The following is a 21,251-nucleotide window of genomic DNA, read 5'->3' on the forward strand; positions in this document are numbered from 1 at the left end:
TAGTTAAGTACTTCACAGGTATTAATTAATCCTGGAAGTGAAATCTGATTATTTAAAATGTGTACATTTTAAGAAGTTTCTAAGATTATTCAAGAGATAGCATTAATAAAATAAATTGGTTTGTGTAACAAAAGTGAGCATGGTAATTGGATATGCATATTATCTGGATACTCTCCTACTACAGCTGACCGTATTTGTTATTGCCAGTCTGTCAGTATGGCAGAAGTACAAGCTCAGTTGCAGATCTTCATGGAGAGTTTTTTTTCTGAATTCTGAACTGCTTATTGCAAAAAGCCAAAGTTCAAATGAATACTGGATTGCATGGTAAATACATTTCCTGATTGATTTACAGAGCTATCAATTAAAAAAAAAAAATCAGATCCCAGAAGTTTTTGTAATTAAAGTGTTGGAAGCAAGTCAGAAATTGTCAGACAAAGCTTGCTGATAGGAACACACAAAAGAATTGAAGAATAATTCCAGAACTGAGGAAACGAGTATAGTTTTCCTGCTTTCTTCCTGGTATAAATTCTGTCTTTCTTTATAAAGCTGAATAATGTTTAAACTGTTGTTATATATAAAGTAGTAAAAACTACACCATTCAGAAGAACTCAGTATTAAAATAAAAAGAAAACACCGTGATCTTGCAAGTCGACTGAGTTCAGCAGAGCACCTATTTTTGTGTCACGTTGAACATGGAGTATTCCTGAGTCACTGGGCGTGACGTCTGCCTGCCTCCGGTCGGTGCCTGTCAGCACACAGCACCACACGCGCACAGGGAAAAACATAAACCCAAGGCCCAGTAAAGCCGAGTGTGCTCACAGACATCTGGATCACCCTCAGGGACAGGCAGACATTCCCAAAGACATCAAGGCAGAAGCTGAATTCCAGAGCTACCTGGTTTGCTAAAATGCATCTACACTATGAACTTGTTTGCTCTGCCAAGAAGCAGGGAGCTGCCTGTTATTACTTAGTTTAAAACTAGAACACGTACTTTTACACACCACCACAGCACAAGGTCCAGTCCCACCCTAAGCTGACCCAAGAATGGCTGGAAGAAAGCTGACAGGATTCTCTCTTAACATTCTGGCCCCTTGACCAAGATCACTGCCTTTGCTTTTGTATATTTACTCTAAAGTATCATAATACAAAGTTATTTTTAAGGGATTTCATTTAGGAAGCTGACACAATAAATGGATAAAAAAGAAGTAGCATTCAGGAGGCCAGACTCTAGACTCTGTTGGGGGAGCTCAGTTTTTTTCACTCGCAGAGGAACATCTTCCACCCCCAAAACAAAAAGTGCACTCCCTGCTCCACCACCATGATTCTGTCTCTTTCCAGCTGTAATATAGTCAAGACGACCAGCTTAACAAAGCCCAGCTGCCAAGACGCAAGGAGTATGCACACAGTACTTCAAGCCTGTTCTTTTCTGCCATGTCTACTGTAATAAATTCAACCCATTTGCACCAAAACATAAAAAGAATAGTATCACACACTGAGAAACAGAGGAATAGATTTTAATCAACCTATCATCCAACAAACACACCTGTTTTATTTTGCTACTGAACATGTTTTTGGTTTAACTCTACACATCATTGTCAGCAGCCTCCACCTTCGGAAGCCTGCAGATTTTCTAGATATTCGGTGACAGCCTCTATCTCTGCAAACTCCAGTACTCTGTTGATTAGCTTATCCAGTGCTTCTTTCCCACACAGAATTTCCTATGGAAAAAAAAAGCAGACAAAAGAGCATTACTGACTGTACTTCAGTACTATTCTGAAATGCTGACTACTCCAATGAGGAGCCCCTGAAATGCTCTTTTTCTGCAGCCTGTCCACTTGCTCACTCTTGCAGTTTCTGCCTGTGTGAAAGCAACACGTGGTGGACAGCAGTGGGACTTGGCTGGCTGCCTGTGAAAGGCACATTGATTCTGGCAGCAACAAAAGGAGCTACTGGTGCCTTCCCGCCATATTTTCATGTAACCCATGCGCTTACATGAAAATCCCCTATAAGAACAATCAAGGACTGAAGAACCTAATTCTAATGCTGTTGTCTGTGCCAAAAACTAGGCTGTTCTGCAAGCAAAGCGCAACTAACTTTTGTTAGGTAATTTATGGTTCCAGTTTCACTCAAAAAAGTAACGAGTTCCCAGCACAAAGTAACTAAGAAAAGTCACCTTTATGCAATCGTGGAACTATTTCCTCCACCATGGTATTCTGCACTCCATTAAATATAAACCATTTAGCATGCTCTGCAGTCTCTGGATTTACCCAGGACACATGTGAGTGCAGTTTGAAAAGCGTTGCTCCTTATGCAATAGCACTTATGGCTAAGTGCTGTTAAGTGGATACCTAAGCCAAAATATCAAGGGATCACCCTAAACTTTGTTCTGACATTCAAAACATTTACATAAATTTAATACTCAAAAATCCATTATCAGGAGTCTTTTTCACTGTTAAAAAACTGCAATAAATTGAATCATGGAACCATAGAATAGCTCAGGTTAGAGAGGACCTTAAAGATCATCTAGTTGCAACCCCCCTGTTGTGGCCAGGGACAACTTTCACTAGACCAAGTTGCTCAAAACCCCATCCAACGTGGCCTTGAACACTTACCGGGATGGGGCATCCACAACTTTTCTGGGCAACTTGTTTCTGTGCCTCATCACCCTTACAGTAAAGGATTTTTTCCTAATATCTAATCTAAACATACCCTCTTTGAGTTTGAACCCATTCCTCCTTGTGCTGTCACTACATGCCCTTGTAAAAAGTCTCCACCTTTCTTGTAGGCTTCCTTTGGATACTGGAAGGATGCAATTAGGTCACCCCGGAGCCTTCTCTTTTTTCAGGCTGAACGATCAATAAGATTCAAGCCATATGTAGATATTTACTCAGAAATAAGATCTCAGATAATCTTAAAATGAAAACAATTCAGTTGCAGTTTCTTTTAAGTCTGGCCTCTGAGGCAAACATAAAAGTATTTCTGTTTTTCACCTCAGCTTTAGGAGGAGAAAAGAATGGCTTAACAAAAATAAAAAGTCCCTCATGTCAGCTTTTTCTTTTGGATGTACTATGCTTCAAGAATCTCAAATGTCACCTGCCCAGTTTGGCCAAGAAACTCATGGAGCTCATTGAGGACTAAATGCTTGATCATTTTCCACTCATACAGTAGAAGAAAAATACACAGAGAAGTAGGCCAGTGAGCTATAGCCTGTGTCAGTAATTTCTAACACTACAAGAAGGCAGGAAAGAAAGTTTAAGCTTTCTAAATCTACAATGTTCTGTCAGAGCACAACTGGCTACTTTCTTCATGTATATATATTAAATTGTTTTCACTAAATTATTTTTTCTTCTTATGGTACACCTAAGTATCTAACTTTAAATACTCCATAAGCAACCATTACCTTGATATTGCGTGCCTCGTATGAGATCCTGTGGTCAGTGACTCTGTCCTGGGTGAAGTTATAAGTACGAATTCTCTCTGACTGGGCTCTTGTTCCCAACTGTAGCAAAGCAGAAAAAAAACAAATTCTGTTATGTTACATTTTAAAAAAATCAAGTACTTCTCTAGAACAGCATATTTAGAATAAACTTTAATGGATGAGCCTGTTTCAACCACAAACCTAGCAATCACTGGCTTAGCATATGGGGTTTTTTTAAATATTGTGGCATTACTAAACTGTATTGTTTGTGATTCTGTATCACAGGCCAAGTTTTTATATCCTCCAGCACGTTTCTATTCCAGCTCTGTAGCTGGAAGAACTACTTAACTCTCAAAAGTCATGTAAGGCAAGAGATATGTCTATACGAGTCCTTAGTTCCAAAATATAAGTATTTTTCCTTTTTGGGGGGTTATAGCTCTCACAAAAAAATTATGAAAGTAGTCTCCATTAATAACAGAAGCAGCACAGTCAACGCGTGGCTATCGGAAATTAGCACCAAAAGAGTAAATTAGTAGTGAGAGGCTAAGTTACCCTCTAGTGGTAAAGTGCGAAAGTGCAAGCAGCACTCATCTGCACTCAACATGTGTAATTCAAAAGAAGGGATTTTTGGGATAAATTCTGAGATATTAGGAAAGGTAAGTCACTTTCGCCTGATTTTCCACAGTATTTATATAAAGGTTCATCTAAGTCCTTTATGCAACTTTGAAGACTCTCAAGCTGAAATTAGTAACAAAAGATAAATGGCTCACTGCTTGCAACGATGGGGAATACTCTTCAGGAACAATACATGTAAATACAACCTGAAATTAGTGATTAAATAGCTAAGCTGGAAAATATGGAGTACCGAGTAATTTTCTAATTCTAAAGTTTTTCATTCCCATTGATCACTGTTGAATTTTGTACCACAGATGGGAAAATACTCAAAGAATGACAGGACATTTTGAGAGAAAGGCACACTTTGCAGCCTAACTTGAGGTAACTCTTAGGGAAGCTGTTTCTTCCTTAAAAGGTTACCTAAACCATATCAAATAAACTGCTACCTACATGTGCAGTGGCAGGATTGTTTATGTACTTGTTTCTTTCAAAAGCTCTGTATGGCTATATCATATACTCTGGTTTAAAAACTTCTGAGAACTTCTGATCCTAGTTTTTCACACAAAATAACTTTTTACTGATGCTTTATTTGTGTAACTCTGGCCTTAACAGGCACATTAAATATATGATGTTGAGTTTTGCCTCTTGGATAATTCCAGTTAGTCTTCTGACTCTTTTGTTTCCAGCCACACGTCTCTTTTCATTGCCTGAGAAGTCTACAATAGTGTGGAACTGGGATAAGTAGAAACAGACTTACCATTTTAAAATACAAGATTTTCCCTTGTAAGCACACCTGGTTATACACACACTCACACACTCTTCCTTGCTCTGTCACAATCGCTCAAAAAGATCGGAAACAAATCTACAACACAGCACCCCCTCTGAATCTCAGCCATCACATGTCCTCACCTGCAGTTTTCTGGCGCTCTGCTCTTGACTTAGTTGTTTTTCAATTATCTGCTGGTACAGCTTAGCTCTCAGTGTCCGCAGAGCTATTTCCTTGTTCAGCTGCTGTGACCGCTCCTGCTGGCACTCCACTGCCAGTCCTTTACAGAGGGATTCAAGAACTCAGACCAAAAGCCCATTATAACAAAGAACAAACAAGCTAAATTAATTCTAACACATTAGGCAAATGAAACCTACTGGAGTGCTGGTTTGTAGGGCCTTTCAGCTGTGGGATAAAAAGTCATTTTAACACACTGGCCAGAACCATTAGCGCGTTTTTAAACTCGTCACAGCTGCACTGGAGGGCTTTGTTCAGTGCTATAAAAAATCAGGGATATTTTAAAATTTCATGAAGCAAACAAGTTTCTGACCTTGCCTCCAGAAAATGGGTTCACTCCAATTAGCTGTCATATGTTAAAAATGCAATTTGAACAGTCTACAGAAGCATGTTTAAAACAGTGTAACACAAGTTTTTAAAGTCTTAGTCCAGATAAGCTCTAGGAGACTGGAAAATTCATTATTCTGGCAGAAAAAGGTTCCTAATCAAAACTAGTGAGTCTTGAACTATGAATAATGAAATAAAGCAAAATAATGCTCTTTAAAAGAAATGTAGTACTTATTTTTGCTTCTCATTTGATTTTTGAAAGAAAAAGGCATATAGGAAACAGCTGTTTTCAGGTCACTACTGGAATTTCCTGTGCTTAAAGGGATTCTGCATCTGGACAGATAGAAGCTCTCTGAATTTCAATAAAAACAAATCCTGAGAAAGACAGAGTGGTCTGGCCTACATGATACCTTCCCATCAGCATTTTCCCTCCTATTCGATGTATGATAGCATTATCTAGTGCTGAATGAAAATCTTTAAGTCGTCTTTTTTATCAGTCATGTAACTACAAAGGTTTCAGCCAAGCAAAGCGTGCCCCGGATTGCCAGTGGCCATCATGCCTGAAGGTACAGAGCACACAGCACGAATCATTTACGTCTTCCATCCCATCCCTGTCACCCTCCATTTGTTCTTTCATCCTTCAAAGACAGTGTATTCATTAAACACGCCCTCTGAAGACAAACTGGCATAATTGTTGTGCCACTGGTACACAGCCCTTTTCTCACATGTTGCCTTACCACAAAAGGGGCAGAAACCAGAAAGGGCTACTTCCTTTCTTTGGTATAGGGCCCAATCTGCAAGAGACAACTTGCAGGATTCATCAGCTTTCTTTTCAGGATACAGATTTCGTGCGATTAGAAGTATGGAATACAGCCAGACTTACCTGTGGGAAGGTGTACAATTCTCACAGCACTATCAGTTTTGTTAACGTGTTGCCCTCCTGCTCCTTTGGCCCTGAATGTATCTATACGCAAATCTTTGGGATCCACTTTAACATCAACCTAGAATCAAAGAAAATTACTACTTCCTCCTCACTCTAAAAATATTTGAATGTCAATGATACTCAGCATTAAAAAAAAAAATCACTTCTCAAAAACTTGCTCCTCTACACCTGAGTAACAGCTATAATCATTATAACTTAAAAAATGCAGTGTCAAATATCTCTGAAAAGCAAGTGATGCTTTAAATATTTCACTTATTTTTTCAAACTCTTACTCCAGGTCCTTCACAAGACAAGGGGGGGGCGTGGGGGGTGTGAAAGAAAACAAAATCAACGCTTTGTAAAACCACTCGCTTTGGAGGGAGACTAAGAAATAAGCAAATATTTAAAAACTACTACTAAACAGCAGCGCAAAGATCTTGTTCATGAGTTAAGCCTGGATGATTCTTGCAACAGTACTTAGACTCATCTAACCAAGGAAAAAATAGGTATATCCAGATCCATCCAAGTAAGGATTGTCACATTGGAAATATGAGTCCATGATGACCTGGACCATAGTTTGAGCTCAGTGGATGGGAAAGGAACATTCAGATCTGATCAATGTTGCAAGGAAAGTATTACAAAGAAGGAGGAGAAGGTTCAGGGAGAGCCTACAGGATCTAGGTTTGTTCATTTTATGTGTATATATCTGGTTTAAGTAAGAACTGCTGGTATCAGTGAGATCTCAGAAAGACTAGCCAACACTCTCATTCAAATTCGAAGGAGATTGTCCTTGATTTAACAGAAAAGGACACCAATAATTTAAATGAACAAAAAAAAAAATCAAAAGAACCTGCAGAATCACATTAATATGCAACACTGAGTATTTTCTTGGATATATTCCCTGTATTAATACAAGATGTAATTTAAAATTGGCTTACTCATTACAGTGAGCCTTGCCAGTGTTGGGGCTGGAACACTTAATGAAATGATCATTCATTTACATGCCATTTCAGGCAACAGCAAATCTCTGCAAAGTTGGTTCTGATGATCCATTTACACATGTAAGGTACAGAGCCAAGGATATCATCTTCCAGAGTCAGAGCACTTGTGGTTCCTTTGCTGGGACTTGGACAAAGCACTTGCGTATTGATGAAATCCCCAAAACAGTAACATGCTTTTAAATAACACCTAGTCCAATGCCAAAATGGGTGAGCGGGGACACACCATCACCTTACCACCCCAATTAACAGTTTACCTCCTCTGGCTGAGGGAGGACAATAACTGACATTGTCCCAGTGTGAATACGCTGCATTCTTGATGACATGCCTGTCTCAGGGATTCGCTGGACTCGATGAGTCCCTCCTTCATATTTCAGATGCCTGTAGACATCCTCTCCTGAAATATGAGCAGCAGCATGATGCAACCCTCCTAGAGAGACAAATAGTGTGTGACAAATACAGCAGAGAAACACCACCTTTAGTTTCATTGTCTTGGTGGAATGTCTGAAGAACTACTGTACCTATCTCAGCTGGCGTATAGTTCACAATGTCAAAGGTCCAACGTTTGTAGTCTGCATAGTTCTGGTACATCTCAAACATTTCTTTAGTGAACTGCTGGCAGATGTCTCCTAAAAATATAAAGGCACTACAACATAAATAGCAGTTCACAAAATGGCAGTCACCAGTTTTTAGATTTCACTGCAACTCTTAACCCCACTCATTACACAGGTTAATGCTCATCTTTAGAAAGCATTAGTTAATGCCAATAAAGTATAAAAAAGCATTAAGAATAACCCATAAGTGGTTTAATAAAGTTGGATAGAGGTTTGAAGCAATCTTCACTGTAGGGACTTTGCTGACCTCCGGTTGTTCTGCCAGCTGTCACTTCCAGTATGACAGGACTTCTATCGTATTTTTCCTTTGGCACTAGAAGCTGGAAAAGCTGAAAAGAAAAAAAAAAAGAATGCTATTATCTCCTTCATGACTCTCTATCTCCTCTTAATCAAATTTACAGCCGTCCTTTGCAACTGCCACAGCTTCAGCACACACAACCACTAATTTCTTTTGGCAAGCTAGTTAAGTAGGACTAAAAAGCTGTCCAATGGCCATTGCAACTCAGCGCAGTCTGTGTGGAAATGGGATATGCTGGTGCATTCACAGGAAAATTCAGTCCTGCAAAGTCAGGTGTCAGGTTACCCCCTGCCAGCCCCATCTACCTATGAACACAAGGTTATTAGCTAACCCAGCCAATCTTTGCATTAGTCTTATTTTTCAGAAAGTGCCATTTCATATTATTTCAGTTTGAACATAGAAATGAGCCCAAACACAGAAGTTCCCACTGAATTGTTTAGCTTCTCTGCTTATAATTAATTTCCCCACTCATGTGGTCCTTTCAGCTGAAGACAACATGAAAGGTTTCAATCAGAAATCTTTCAAGAATGCATGTTCTGCTGCCACAAACAGTTACTAGGGTGTCATGTTAGGTTTCAGTAGCACAGACTCACCATTTTTTTAATCCCCTTCAGCATTTCCAGACAGACAAGCAAGCAAGAAAAATTACTAAAATACTCAGCTTCTAAGACACAATTGTCACTAAGAATCTTACTAACAATTAATGTTGCCACTTCTTTTCATGGAGAATACAGAAGCTGGACTTCTGTTTCGTCTACACAAGTGTCAGTCTATTGGTAAGATCACAAAGGAACATTTTTCTGACATCTTTATTTACAAAGCTGTAAAATTTTACCTCAGGCTCACCTTTCTGCACAACAGGTTCATTCTTTCATCCAGAGTTTCCTTCTCTTCTAAGGCAAGCTCTAGAAGTTGTTTCTCATCTCTCCTGTCTAGCTCTAAATTCCAATAACATGAATAGATGTTAGCCAATCTCATCCATCTTAGAGCAAATTATAATGTGGCCACTCAAAGACATGGACTGCAGCACATAAAAGCTTGCAGCATTTTACCAGCATGAAATATCAAATAAGAACTGCCCAAGCCGTGATGTCCATTGCTAACTAAATGATCATATTTTCCAGGTGTGCTGGAAGGAGTAGCAGGTATCTTACCTGTGATTAGACTGCCCCTTCCCACATTTTAGAGCTTACTAACAAACTAGGAAACATTTTCAGGCAAAGCTTACAGAAGCTCCAAACCTTTTCTGCTACGGAGGCTCCAATTTACAATAACTAAAAATGCTGATCACTTAGCACTAGATTATACACTAAGTAGAAACTTGGAAGACAGCTGGAGTCAAGTGGAAAACCCAACACTGCTGAAACAGGGATCATCCTCTCCTTTTTATCTTTCTTCCCACTGTTCTACCTGCTGAGGAGTGGCTCTGTCACTCATCAGAAAGTAAAACAATTCAACTCACCAGAAGATATAAAACAAGTCTGGTTAAATAAATACATCTTTTTACCATGCCAAGTTGAACTGGATTTAAATTACAACTGGACAATCACCAGCACAAATGAGGGAATGGGTGAAGACAGGTTTGAACAGCTGGGAGTGAGAGCAAGGGAAGAAAGCAACAAAGAGGAGGAGAAAGCCTTTTCCCTTGTGACCAGCATAGAAACCATAGGTCTGCCTCAGATGCAGCATAAATCTGGACACTCAATCACTGAATGCATCTCCTCATCTTGCAGGACCTGAGCTCTGCACTCTGCAGCAGGAATTGGGTATCCCAACGGCAGGCACAAGTACCGCGGGCTCCACATCGCTGGGCCTCTGGAGCCTGGCTCCCCTCTGCAGCAGCCAACACACACACGCAAGGGCACACACACATTCACTGGTGGTCTCAGCAGCAACCCTCGAGAACTAAATGGGTTGGTATGTTGAATCAGCTTTGTATCCTGGGCGAGGACAGCAACAGCTGTTCCATATCACAGTTTTTAATGTATGCTCTGGGTTTTTTTTCCTTAAATAAAATGTCAGATCAAGACTTGAACCTGGCATCTCCTGTACATAAGGCAAGAATCACAGAATGGGTAAGGTTGGAAAGGACCACCAGTGGGGTCATCTAGTCCAGCCTCCCTGCTCAAGCAGGGTCATCCTAGAGCACATGGCACAGGATTGTGTTCTTGAGTATCTTCAGTGAGGGAGACTCCACAACCTCTCCAGGCAATCTGTTCCAGTGCATGGTCACCTGCACTGTAAAGAAGTTCTTTCTGATATTCAGGCGGAACTTCCTGTGCATCAGTTTCTGCCCATTGCCTCTTGTCCTACTTCTTAGCACCACCAAGAAGAGCCCAGCTCCATCCTCTTGGCACCCTCCCTTCAGATATTTGTATACATTGATAAGGTCCCCCCTCGGAACTGTAAAAATTTCCCTGCAAGTATGTCACAACTCTAGCCTAAAACTGTTACTGAATCAAAACCTTCTAGCTGGTCCAAAAAGTATGATTATTGATCAATCAGATACACAATATCAAATTAACTACCGTCAGCAGAGGTGAGAGAATGGTCAGGTGGTGACCAGTTTGAAGGACTGATATCCCATTCCTACCTCCCTGCAAAACAGAATTCATTTAATCTACCCCATGACTCACATCACCAGTGGCAAACTGGGAAATATTTTTCTGCTTCACTGAGCGTTGCAAATATAAAATCCTACATCAATAGTGAGGAATTCAGGTACTAGAGAGAAGACGGTCAGTTACAGAGCTAAATGGAAAACAAAGAGCAGTCAAATGAAAGGAACATCTGTGTTTTAACTTGGCCACATGATAAACAGTAAGATAAAATAATTTGGCTCCATTTAATTAATTTATTGGCTGCAATTTTCTACCATTCTTTTCCCTTCTTTCAAGTAGAATGCACTCTATTCATCCACATCAAAATTTATGGAACTGGAAAAATTCTTCATTATATTTACTTGATCTAAAAATAGCCTTTTTAAGTTGCAGTATGAATTTCCCAAAGTTTTCTTAATACTTTATTATTCTTTCAAGAATATTTCTTTTTCAGCATTAAATTTTTGTCCCTCGTCTCCTTCACTCTTTCTCCTTTTTTCACCAGTGAAGAGAATTAGAGAGGTTTGAGGATTGAAACATTTTAAATAACCATTTTTTCCAAAAGCACAAACAGTTATTTACTTCTAAAACTAAAGAATACAAATGTTTTCTACCTTTCTAAATAAGTTACAATTTCACCAGCTTTATTTCAATATGGCTTACATTGTTTTGTCAACACCCCTTGGCTCTCTCTCTGAAGAGCACCATGAACTTTTGTCCTCCTCCATTTACATCACTGTGTACGGATTTCTCCCGTCCTTTGTTTTTCCCTTTCTTCACTGCTTTAATGTAAGCCCCATTCTCTCCAGGTCATTGTTTCCCTCTCCTGGCTTAATACTTACTGGTGTAGCAGAACTGCCATTTTTCCTTTCCCTTCCTTTTCCTTTCCTATCGTGTGTGCCTCCTCACACTTCTAACAATGATGGTTTTTTTTCTCTCAAATGTTGCAACATTACTTATTTTATAAATTCTTTTATTCCCCATGTACTTTCTTATTCCCACATGGTACAAAAACCAGCAACAATTTTTAATTCTTTTTTACCTCATCTTCTACTGTAGCAGAGTATTGAAAAGCAACAGCTTCTTAGACAACCATCAGATTTATTCCTTAAAGGACTCCCCAAATATTTTCAAAGAAATACTAGCTTTTGCTGCTTATATTGGGAGCTGACAATTCAGAGCCTAATGAAAGTTCGTGTAATTTGGTCAATAAATATCAATGAACTAGCCAGATGGACTCCCATTTTAAATAACACAGCTGAAGTCTGCATCTATCAAATGTTTTAGGCTCAGTAAATACTTTGCTTCAGTTCAAACTGCTCTCAGTTCTACCAAAAAAATAACCTTAATACAAACACTTCCCAGCCATTTCTGTTAGACAGATGGCCATAAGGTTCCAGACGATCCCTACTCTCCTAAATTGACTGTATTAAGACCTCAAACTAAAGTGAAGTGAGATGAAAAATGGAAGGATGTGGCTGGATGCAGAAAACCCAGGAGCAGGGAGGACCAGAGGGTGTTCCAGGGCTGGCTGAACTTATTCACAAGCTTTCCTCAAAGGCTGGGCAATGAAATTTATCACAAACACAGCTACTGTTTTGAAACTGTTCTCCTTACCTCTGCACATAGCTTCTAACTCCTGAACTTCTTTTTCAGCTTCCTTGATTTCTTGAAACGCAGCTGCAATGGGGGACAGATCGGCACATCTTCTCCTCAGGGTTCTTTGCTCAAAGTCATTTAATGCGTCTGCATTTAACAGATGACTAACCTGCTGGTATTCCTTGCTTAAAGTCTCCAGATACTTCTGCACAGCCTCATGCTTCCACAAAGCTTGAGAATCCTGATGGATTTCCCTATGCCGACTGTTAAAAGACAGAGTGAATCTAGCTGTGTCCAATAAAGACTTTGGCCTCCAAAATCCATGGTTGTGCAGCCCCACCACACACTCTATCTTCTTTGCAAGGGGAAGGAAAAGAGAGCTGGGAAATTGACTGTGACAGTAGCAATTGGCAAGCAGGCTCTTGAACAGACAGATCCTTTGGAAAGGTTTCATTTTGTTTCTTATTTTTCCACCACCTGAAATTAAAAGTAGACAGTGTTATTATCTAGAAAAAGAAAGCATTCTACTGAAAAAAAAAACCCACAACAACAAACAAATGCAAAATGCAAATGTAAAAATCAACCGAAGTGGATTCAGAGAAAATAAGAGCACGAACATTTTTGCAGCAGGATTTCCTTGGAACATACATTTCAGTTTCCTGACACAATTATGTTTTACTCATCAGTGACAAGACCTTCTATGCATCTTCAGGCTCTTTATTAACAAATTACTGTGACACTCTAACTACTCAACTCACCCATTATTCTCGCCTGTTTACTTTCATCCATTTGTCCACAAGGAAGAAAGAGCAATATGCAGCAAAACCAGAAGTACTGCACCCTGCTTGCCTGGATGCCTGTTTTACTATCTACAGAAGGAGAGAAGGACCTTTATTCTACTTCTGCGCTTTCCCAGATTCCCCAGCCAGCAGGTGCTATTGAATCCACAGCAGTAATTTCAGGACTGCTCCAATGTACAGAAAGCCAATTATACCTCTCATGGATTGCTCTAGTGACTAAAACCAGCTGTAGCAGAGATCCTGTTCCCTTTACCTTGAACACAGTAAAAGGCACAAATTGGGCTCATTATCTACAATCCTGGATTTAGGTGCTCAGGGGCATAAGTGGACTCAGTTCCAAAAGACCTAATGCTACTGATGATACTGGAATTGCTCCAGGTCAGCATGGACCATTTTTGTCTGGTCAAGTGCTAACCATCACTAACTCCATTTTACAATACTAATGTTATATCTTATTTTAATTAATTCATTAAACATATTAATTATAACCATCTAACTTATTTTTACTGGTGTAGTTAAGAAGCAATGTACTCAAATAATAATAGATGTGTAGTATTGCTTTGCCTGAGCTCCCAGAAATTAAAATTCTTCGCTTTAAATGCCTAAAAAAAATGAGTAATGGCATGACACAGACCCTCAATGAAGTCAGAAATTTCAAAATAACTGCTATGCTAAATAAAACAGGTATCTTCTCAGACAGATGTTGCTGCATTACATTTATGCAGAAATAAGCACATATAAAGCTTTTATAGAGCTATGAGCAGTAAACGACCTATTAAATGCTTTCCAAAACAGATTTTAATAACTTTTTTACTTGACAAAATTATCTTGTGCACATCACAAATCAAAACCGGTAAGCAAAAGTGACAACTGCAATTGTCTCATTAAAATAATAATTTATAAAATTGTAATTTCAAGACAGGAAAGAGCTGTCAATATCGTGAACACTTTAAGAGGTTATGAAAACCATTTCTAGCAATCAAAGATGCAAGTAACTCCATGCAGTTGAACTGAGGCAGAGGAATACACAGGAGGATGTGTTTCAGTGCACAAAGACTGAACCAGGATCAGCTCGAGGCCGCGCCTCCGAGGTCACCTCCCACACACCTCTGCCCCCCACCACGGCTACCCCGAGCTAAACCCCTGAACGCCCTGCACGAAGCCCCCCTGGCAGCCCTTCCCCGCTGCAGGTGTTACGGGCGGACGGGGCAGACTGGAGCAGGGAGACGCAGGAAGAGCCAGGAGCCAGAGCCAGAGCAGGGAGCCCCGGAGGTGGCGGGGGGTCGGAGGCGGCAGCGCGGGGGGCTCCGCTCGTCGGACCCGCCCGGGAGCTTTGGCACTCACCGTCCGCACACACGGGCGCTGCACAGATCCTGCCTCCACGCGCGAGGCCATGGCAGACGGGAAGTACAGCGGGCAAACTTCGAGTCCCAGCATGCCTTCGGAAAAGCAGAGTTCCCGGCGTGCTGCCGGCCGGCTAGCCCTCCGCAACACGGCGGGACCGGCATCTGCGGGCATTGCCTGACCCCTGCCAGCAGGAGAGGCAGCCTCTGCTCTAGAGTGTGAAACCCAAGCCCCGAAATAGAAAAAAAAATGAGGAATGTGACCTTAAAAATAGGTCTTTGTTTTCGGTACCTTCCTCAGAGCTGCACAGTAACACACTCTGACTTCAGCAACACCTTGGGAGGAATGGCAAGAGTCAGAACTAATTACACACGTCGTTCCATGTATTTTCCCAAAACATGGCCTGAAAATAAACATGGTTTCAAATCTGATTATTGAAGATTAATTTCACATAAGTCTGAATAAAATAACATTAATTTCCACTTTATGTCAAAGCTATTTAAAATGAATTATTACTATGTTACTAAAGACAAACACTGGTTACAAAATATTAATGAACTTAACCATTCCAATTATCACTATGTTAGTTGGCTGCAGTTTCCTAATAAGATATGTTTTAAAACACACATTTTAATAGATAGTATTAAACAGATTATACAACTACCTCCCTAATTAAAATTTTAAAAATACTTAAGTAGCATTGGTTTTTTATCTCTATAATCACTTAAAAAAAGCTTTCTTCACAGCTACTGACATTAAACAAGACTTTAAAAAAAAAAGAGGCAAAACTTTGGGTTTTGGCATGTAAAACATCACCAGGGTTTGGTGTGGTAAATATTCCAAAAGACTGAAAATGAGACTGGTTGATGGGGAGGATTTGGATCAAACTTCAGAGCATGAATGACAACTAACCGCTCACTTAGACCTGAGGACAGCTTTTGGCTCTGCTCCACTCCCTGTGACAGAAGTCAAGGCAGACAGAGGTAAAGGCTGTTCCAGAGAACAGGACTCACCCTGGAACTGGTCCAATTTACAAAAGGGCCACAGTGAACAGCACCCTGAAACCTCCAAATTGCTTCCCCAGGCCCGAGCCTGCAGTGATGTGCCATGAGAGATGCCATTGGTCAGACACCATCCCTGCTGTGCCTCATTCATCTTCCACTATGACTTTTGGGACTTAGTGAAATGAAATAGTAAAATTACACTTGCATTGATAAGTATCAAATATGCAGTTAGATACTTAAGAATCTTGGGGAGGACAACCAAGAACCTAATAAGAACATGAAACTGCAAGTAGACCACCTGCTTCAAAATTGGTTTCAAAAGAAGAAAGTAGGCGAAGGAAAATCAAATCGGCTTCTACTCCAGCCAGTAATGGTTCTTGCATTAAATCCTCTGATTAAATGTGATCATGGTTCAATTTTTATTGTGCCTTGTGAGTGAATTCTTCAAATTACCTGTGAAAATAGAGACCATAACAAACTCCCACATCCCCCCTCTCCTATCAGGCAGCAGATTACACAGGGGCCACACCACCGAGACAAAGGCTGGACATGTAAGATACACTCTTTCCCTAAGTTTACTGTACACTTTTAGACTGCAATATAGGAACAGAGTATGAGGGACGGAAAATTGCATTGCTGTCTGTGCTTTCACACCTCTCACAGTTTGTTTTGATGCCTTAAAACCTGCATGGCTGATGTAGAAGCTGGTGATGGAGCTGGTGAGGACCAAGGGTTATGGAGCATGGGCTGCTTGAAGCAGGGTGCCACTGCCTTCCTCAACAACCATGGCAGCCTGCAGGGCCATTGGAGGCAGAAGGGAAGAGTGACAGCAGAAAGACAGATGGTCTTCAAGGTTTTGTGACAGAGATGGCAGTCCTGTACTTTAAAACCTGGCAATCCCAACCTACCAACTGCTTTAGAAACTGGAAGCAAAGAAATGGCTCATCAGACAGAACAGGCTCTAGGCCTTACAACACGCTTGGCTTGAAGGCAGGTCCTTGCCCACACGAAGGCCCCTTTTTGCTCAGGGGGCCCCAGTTCAGTTTAGTGATGTGCAAACATTGTGCCACAACTTCTATAGGGCACAGAGTAAAGTGAGCTACAGGGCAAAAATCACAAGCTTGTTACAATGTATAGATCACTTTAATAGTGCTTCCCCCTTTCAGCCCAAACAGATGCCAAGACTTCTGAATTCCTCCTGTTTGAAGAAAAAACTGGTGACAGAATCATACGCTTCTTGAATACAGTGCTGTTTATTAACAAAGCCTGTAGCAAGAGCTTTGTTTTGCCCAGCACAGTGGGATTAAATGACAAGAAGTTTTCTTGACTGTGCTCCCAAACCTCACTTTCAACTGGAGCTCTGTCTCCCTGCAAAGCTCATTTCTTTGTTTATTCTTTCCCAGCTAGTCTACAAACGTTCCTTTTATTGCCTCCCCACTTTTCTTTTCTTGCCACTTTTAACACAGACTTCTAATACGGACACATCTAAATGCAAATTGAACCCCTGCCTCTTATTTGCAATTTGCCTATTTTCAGGCAGCATTCTTTCCAGTGTTTGGACTAGCGGGAAACAGAGCCCTTTGACTGCCAAGAACAGCCTTATTGCTTCAGACCAAAGGTCTACCTAGCATAATATTTGCCTGACCCATCTCGGTGGTGCATCTGTTTATCACTCAACCCAACCAAGGCAAAAACATGCCTTTTGCTAAGACAGAAACTAGAGTTCATAAATTCAAGGCTTCAGCTGGTTATAAAAAATGCTGAAGACATGCCATGGTACAAACAGGCTCTCAAAATGATGCTGCAGGGCAAAGCCAAGTTGTCTGTCCCTGTCAACAATTCTCCTGCTTTGTAAAAATCAGACCCAGTACAACACTACTATATCATACAACAGAAAGAAGAGTGAATTGGGTCATCATGGCTAGGCTTCGCGAACAAAGATTTGGGAAAGGCTCTACCCACGTTTGCTACAAGCGCGCTGGTGGCTAAAGAGGCCAATACGAGATAGGCACGTCCGGTTGCAAAAGGCACAGCAGAAAGACTCCTTAGGTGGTATATTCTGCAAGGCACGATTCTTTCTGCATTGTCTTTTCTCCTCAAAAGTGATCCTGTGTGCTTTCTCAAAAGCATCAGCAGCGTTATAGATGGTGTGTCTCCAGACCTCCCAATTGGAGGCCAGAGTAGACCAGTTATGTTGATCAATATGGCCAAGGCTGAGATGTTGTTTCAGGGAGTCCTTGTATCTCCTCTTTGGGGCTCCTCTCTTGCGGCAGCCAGTGGCAAGTTCACCATGCAGCAAGATCTTAAGGAGGCAATGGTCCTTCATCCTGGAGACGTGCCCTGCCCAACGCAGCTCTGTTCTCAGCAACATGGCCGCAATACTTGTAACTGCTGCTCATTCTAGAACAGATGTATTAGTCACATAATCTGACCAGTGGATGTTTAGGATTGTACAGAGGCAGCGCTGATGGAAGCGTTCTAGGAGACGCAGGTGGTGGCGATAGATGACCCATGATTCGAAACCATATAAAAGAATAGACAGCACAATGGCTCTGTAAACACTGATCTTTGTACTTTTCTTCAAGTGTTTATTATGCCAAACTCTTTTATAAAGCCTACTGAAAGCACTATATGCCTTTGCTAACCTGTTGTCTACCTCTCCGTCAATCTTACCATCCAAGGAGATGAGGCTACCTAGGTAATTAAACTGCTGGACTGATTTGAGCTCTGATTCGCCAGTGGTGATATGGGGATGATGGTATTGAGTGTGGAAAATACACTTTTTGCTCTCAGTGACCCAGGTGACTGACTTCATTTAAAAGCATGCCAGAACAAAAAAAGTGAGAAATAAATACAATAAAGATATTCCTCATTACAGACCATATATCTAGACAGATTAACAAAACACAATCAAAACCAACCATCATTCACAAAAAACAGTGGCCACAAGCTAATGTTCAGCTAAGAAGAACTGTAGGGAAGCATACCCTTTATATTCTCCATACCTTTGCTATTTTCATCTCTGGAAGTTTCCTAAACGTATCTTTTTTTTTTTTTTTCTCCTAGTTAGTATTTCTTAAGTTAGGCTGACATCCAGGTTACTCGCTTTCAAGGAATTGTCTACTCTCTTGTTCCCTCCTTTAGCCTGAAAGGAAAGCAGCTATCATGGCATCAGCTTCAGCAAGGCTTGTGTCAAGTCAAGGACACACTGCTCAGGATCCTCAGTCACAGTCATCTACTTATTGTGAACCAAATGAGATATATTAAGTACATAGTTTTTCTAATTGGCTCTTGTGATATCCTGTTTTCTGCACCCTTGCTTTACTGCAGGTATCTGTCGGGTTCATCATCTGGGACTGTAGGAGGATAACCATATTATTACAGAATTAAAATACCTTAAAAAATAGCAAAATACAATTAATATTTTTAAAGGGTAATTACATAAACAGAGATTTTAATTGAAGCCACCGGGGTTTTTTTCACTTGTAAGATGGTCTTTTTAATTAGTTGTAACCTTGACAATTTAACCAGTTTTCCTTCTAAATAATGCCCCAGGCCATGTGGTTTTAGTGTTCCTGGTTGTTGGTGTTTTTTGTGGGTTGTTTGCTTGTTTTTTGTTTTGTGGGCTTTTTGTTTTGTTTTTAAAGGACGAATTCTGAGAACAACAAGAAGAAAAACATATTTTCAGAAGAGCCAAGCGATGAATAAACGCCGCTGTTCCATGCATGCAGGATGGTGCCGGGAACTTTTACATAACCAACTGCTGAAAATGCATTAATGACGTCCCCGCTTGCTCAAAGTCTGACTGCTTAAGTTTGCTGTTGTTTCCTTAAATACCAGCCAGGGCAACACCAAGCCCGCAGAACCTCCCCGAGCTCCGCCGTTAGCAGAGGCTTCGCTCCCTCCCAACACCGCCTCACAGGCTTCCGGGCAGCCTGGCTCTCCGGGGCGGCCGTCCAAGCGCCGAGAGAGGAGCGCTCCAGCCGACACGCCGGCAATTACAGAGGGAATCCTCGCTCCCGGCCTTGGGGCCAGGCGGGCGGAGGGGGGGTGTCCGTGAGGGGGAAGCGGCGGTGCGCCTGCGCGGAGGGGACCCCGGCGGCCATTTTGCAGCGTCAGGCGGGCGGCGAGGCCGCCCCGGCAGCTGCGCAGAGGGGCTCGGGGGAGCCGGCGCGGAGGGCGGGCGGCGCAGGGCTATGAGTTAAAGAGCCGCCGCCGCTCGGGCAGGAGCTGCCGCCGCCCTGCCGAGTTTGGGGTATTCCTTCCCTGCTTCCCCTGTCCTCCCGCCCCTCGTACCGCCAGCCGCCCGGCCGCCCCCACCCCCGCCAGCCGTGCCTGCCCCGGGGCCGCCCGCGCCATGCCGTCCGTGCCGCTGCCGCCCAAGGAGAGCAACCTCTTTAAGCGGATCTTGGTGAGCCCCCGGCCTCGCTCCTCTCTCCTCCCGTCGCCGCTTCTCCCTCCTCCTCCTCCCTGCCGCACTCCAGCCTCGCTCAGTGCCCTCCGGGTCACTCCGCTCGCCGCCGCCGGAGTTGGCCCCGGCTGAGCGAACACGGATGCGGCGGCCGCGCTCGCCCGGGGGGGGGGGCCGGGCTGCCGTCGGCTCCTCGTCCCGGTTCGTCCCCACTTCCTTCCTTCCTTTGTCTGAGGCCCGCCGAGCAGGCCGGGCGAGTCCCCCCTGCTCGTGTCGGGGCCGGGAAGGGCTGGTGTGGCCCCCGACCGGGCGCGGGCGCGAAGGAGGAGGGGAGCCAGCACCTCCCCGGGGCCGCCGGGCGCCTCCCGCCCCGCCCGCCGCCGGAGTGCGGGGCGAGCCGGGGCTGCGCCGCCGCTCCCGCCCGCGGAGCGGGGAAGAAGGAGACCTCGAAGCATGGGGCACGCGTAGCAGGGCTTTGCTGTTGCTGAGTCGATCTACGTCGGTGGTTTATTTCCAGCAAGAGTGTCGGTTTCAGTGTAGGGGCCAGGTTAAAGCGATTTCGCTCAGTCAGCAATTTTGAGTGTAGTTGAAGACGTCTGGCGGATTGAAGTTTTCCTGGTTCTGTACGTCCTTTGGAAGACTTAACTTTAATGTGCTGGGCAACTTGAGCTCTTTGAGACTTCAGGGTCTAGAGGACGTTGAGTATTTGTGAGAGAACTTTAAAGGAGGAGCTCACTTTATCTGCAAGTTTGTACTCAATCACTGTATCCTTTAAAACGCTAACACTTTATGGAAAGAAAAAGCCCCTATTCCTCTCTCCCCAGAAGAAAACACAACCTCCACACAAGCAAACACACTCCCCTTTTCACGAACTTGTCAGTGTGATAGTAATGGAGTTCCAGCCTCAACAAAACTGAGGTGTTTTTTGTCAGTTTGCCAGTCTGCAGGAGGAGGATGTCTGTGCAGCACACTAAGTAATCTTGTTGGCAGGCACAAATTTCTTGAGTTATCTCTGATTTGGTTTGGCTGGTTTCAATAACTTTGTGATTGAGAGGTGAGCATTTTGGCTTCAGGAAGCTGAGCTCAAAACACTGTAAGGCTGTGTACTCAGTATGGAGCTGGTGCATTTCAGCAGGTGCTTCAGAGCTGTTTTCTTTTACCTGCTTTGGGTAGTGTGCAGATTTTAAAAAACTTAATGGTTCTTAATGGGGATTTGTTGCCTACTGCATGGTTATGGTATGCATCTTAGTAAGTCATTCTAGCACTCCTCTTTCTCTCTGCTAAAAATAAATGACTAA

General features: G+C 42.4%; 2 protein-coding genes across 10 annotated transcripts in view; one reads left to right on the top strand and one right to left on the bottom strand.

Annotated features, from left to right (window-relative positions):
* Positions 1 to 1,493: 1,493 nt before the first annotated feature.
* On the bottom strand, positions 1,494 to 20,050 carry MTRF1 (mitochondrial translational release factor 1). 6 transcript variants are annotated; one of them, XM_017827806.1, is made up of 12 exons: positions 19,936 to 20,050; positions 15,841 to 15,995; positions 14,830 to 14,941; positions 12,413 to 12,871; positions 9,042 to 9,133; positions 8,145 to 8,226; positions 7,805 to 7,912; positions 7,541 to 7,713; positions 6,247 to 6,364; positions 4,943 to 5,079; positions 3,401 to 3,499; positions 1,494 to 1,718 (listed from the first exon to the last, which is right to left on the bottom strand). In XM_017827806.1, exons 4-12 carry the CDS (start codon positions 12,846 to 12,848, stop codon positions 1,596 to 1,598), a joined length of 1,368 nt encoding a protein of 455 aa, XP_017683295.1. In that variant the 5' UTR covers positions 12,849 to 12,871; positions 14,830 to 14,941; positions 15,841 to 15,995; positions 19,936 to 20,050; the 3' UTR covers positions 1,494 to 1,595. The 6 variants fall into 6 exon arrangements, with proteins under 6 accessions (XP_017683295.1, XP_017683296.1, XP_017683299.1 ...); XM_017827807.1 differs by lacking the exon at positions 19,936 to 20,050 and adding an exon at positions 18,548 to 19,590; XM_017827810.1 differs by lacking the exon at positions 15,841 to 15,995 and having other exon boundaries at positions 19,936 to 19,953.
* NAA16 (N(alpha)-acetyltransferase 16, NatA auxiliary subunit) overlaps positions 19,706 to 21,251 on the top strand; it is a 64,088-nt gene continuing 62,542 nt past the window's right edge. For all 4 annotated transcript variants that reach the window (XR_001876888.1, XM_017827804.1, XM_017827802.1 and 1 more), the window contains exon 1: positions 19,706 to 19,953. Coding sequence is in view for 3 of the 4 variants with exons in the window: in XM_017827804.1 (XP_017683293.1) it covers positions 19,900 to 19,953 (54 nt within the window). In the remaining variant the exon portion in view is untranslated. The remainder of the gene's footprint in view (positions 19,954 to 21,251) is intronic.

The sequence above is a fragment of the Lepidothrix coronata genome, unplaced genomic scaffold (genome assembly GCF_001604755.1).
Source record: "Lepidothrix coronata isolate B3197 unplaced genomic scaffold, Lepidothrix_coronata-1.0 Scaffold143, whole genome shotgun sequence".
NCBI lineage: Eukaryota > Metazoa > Chordata > Aves > Passeriformes > Pipridae > Lepidothrix > Lepidothrix coronata.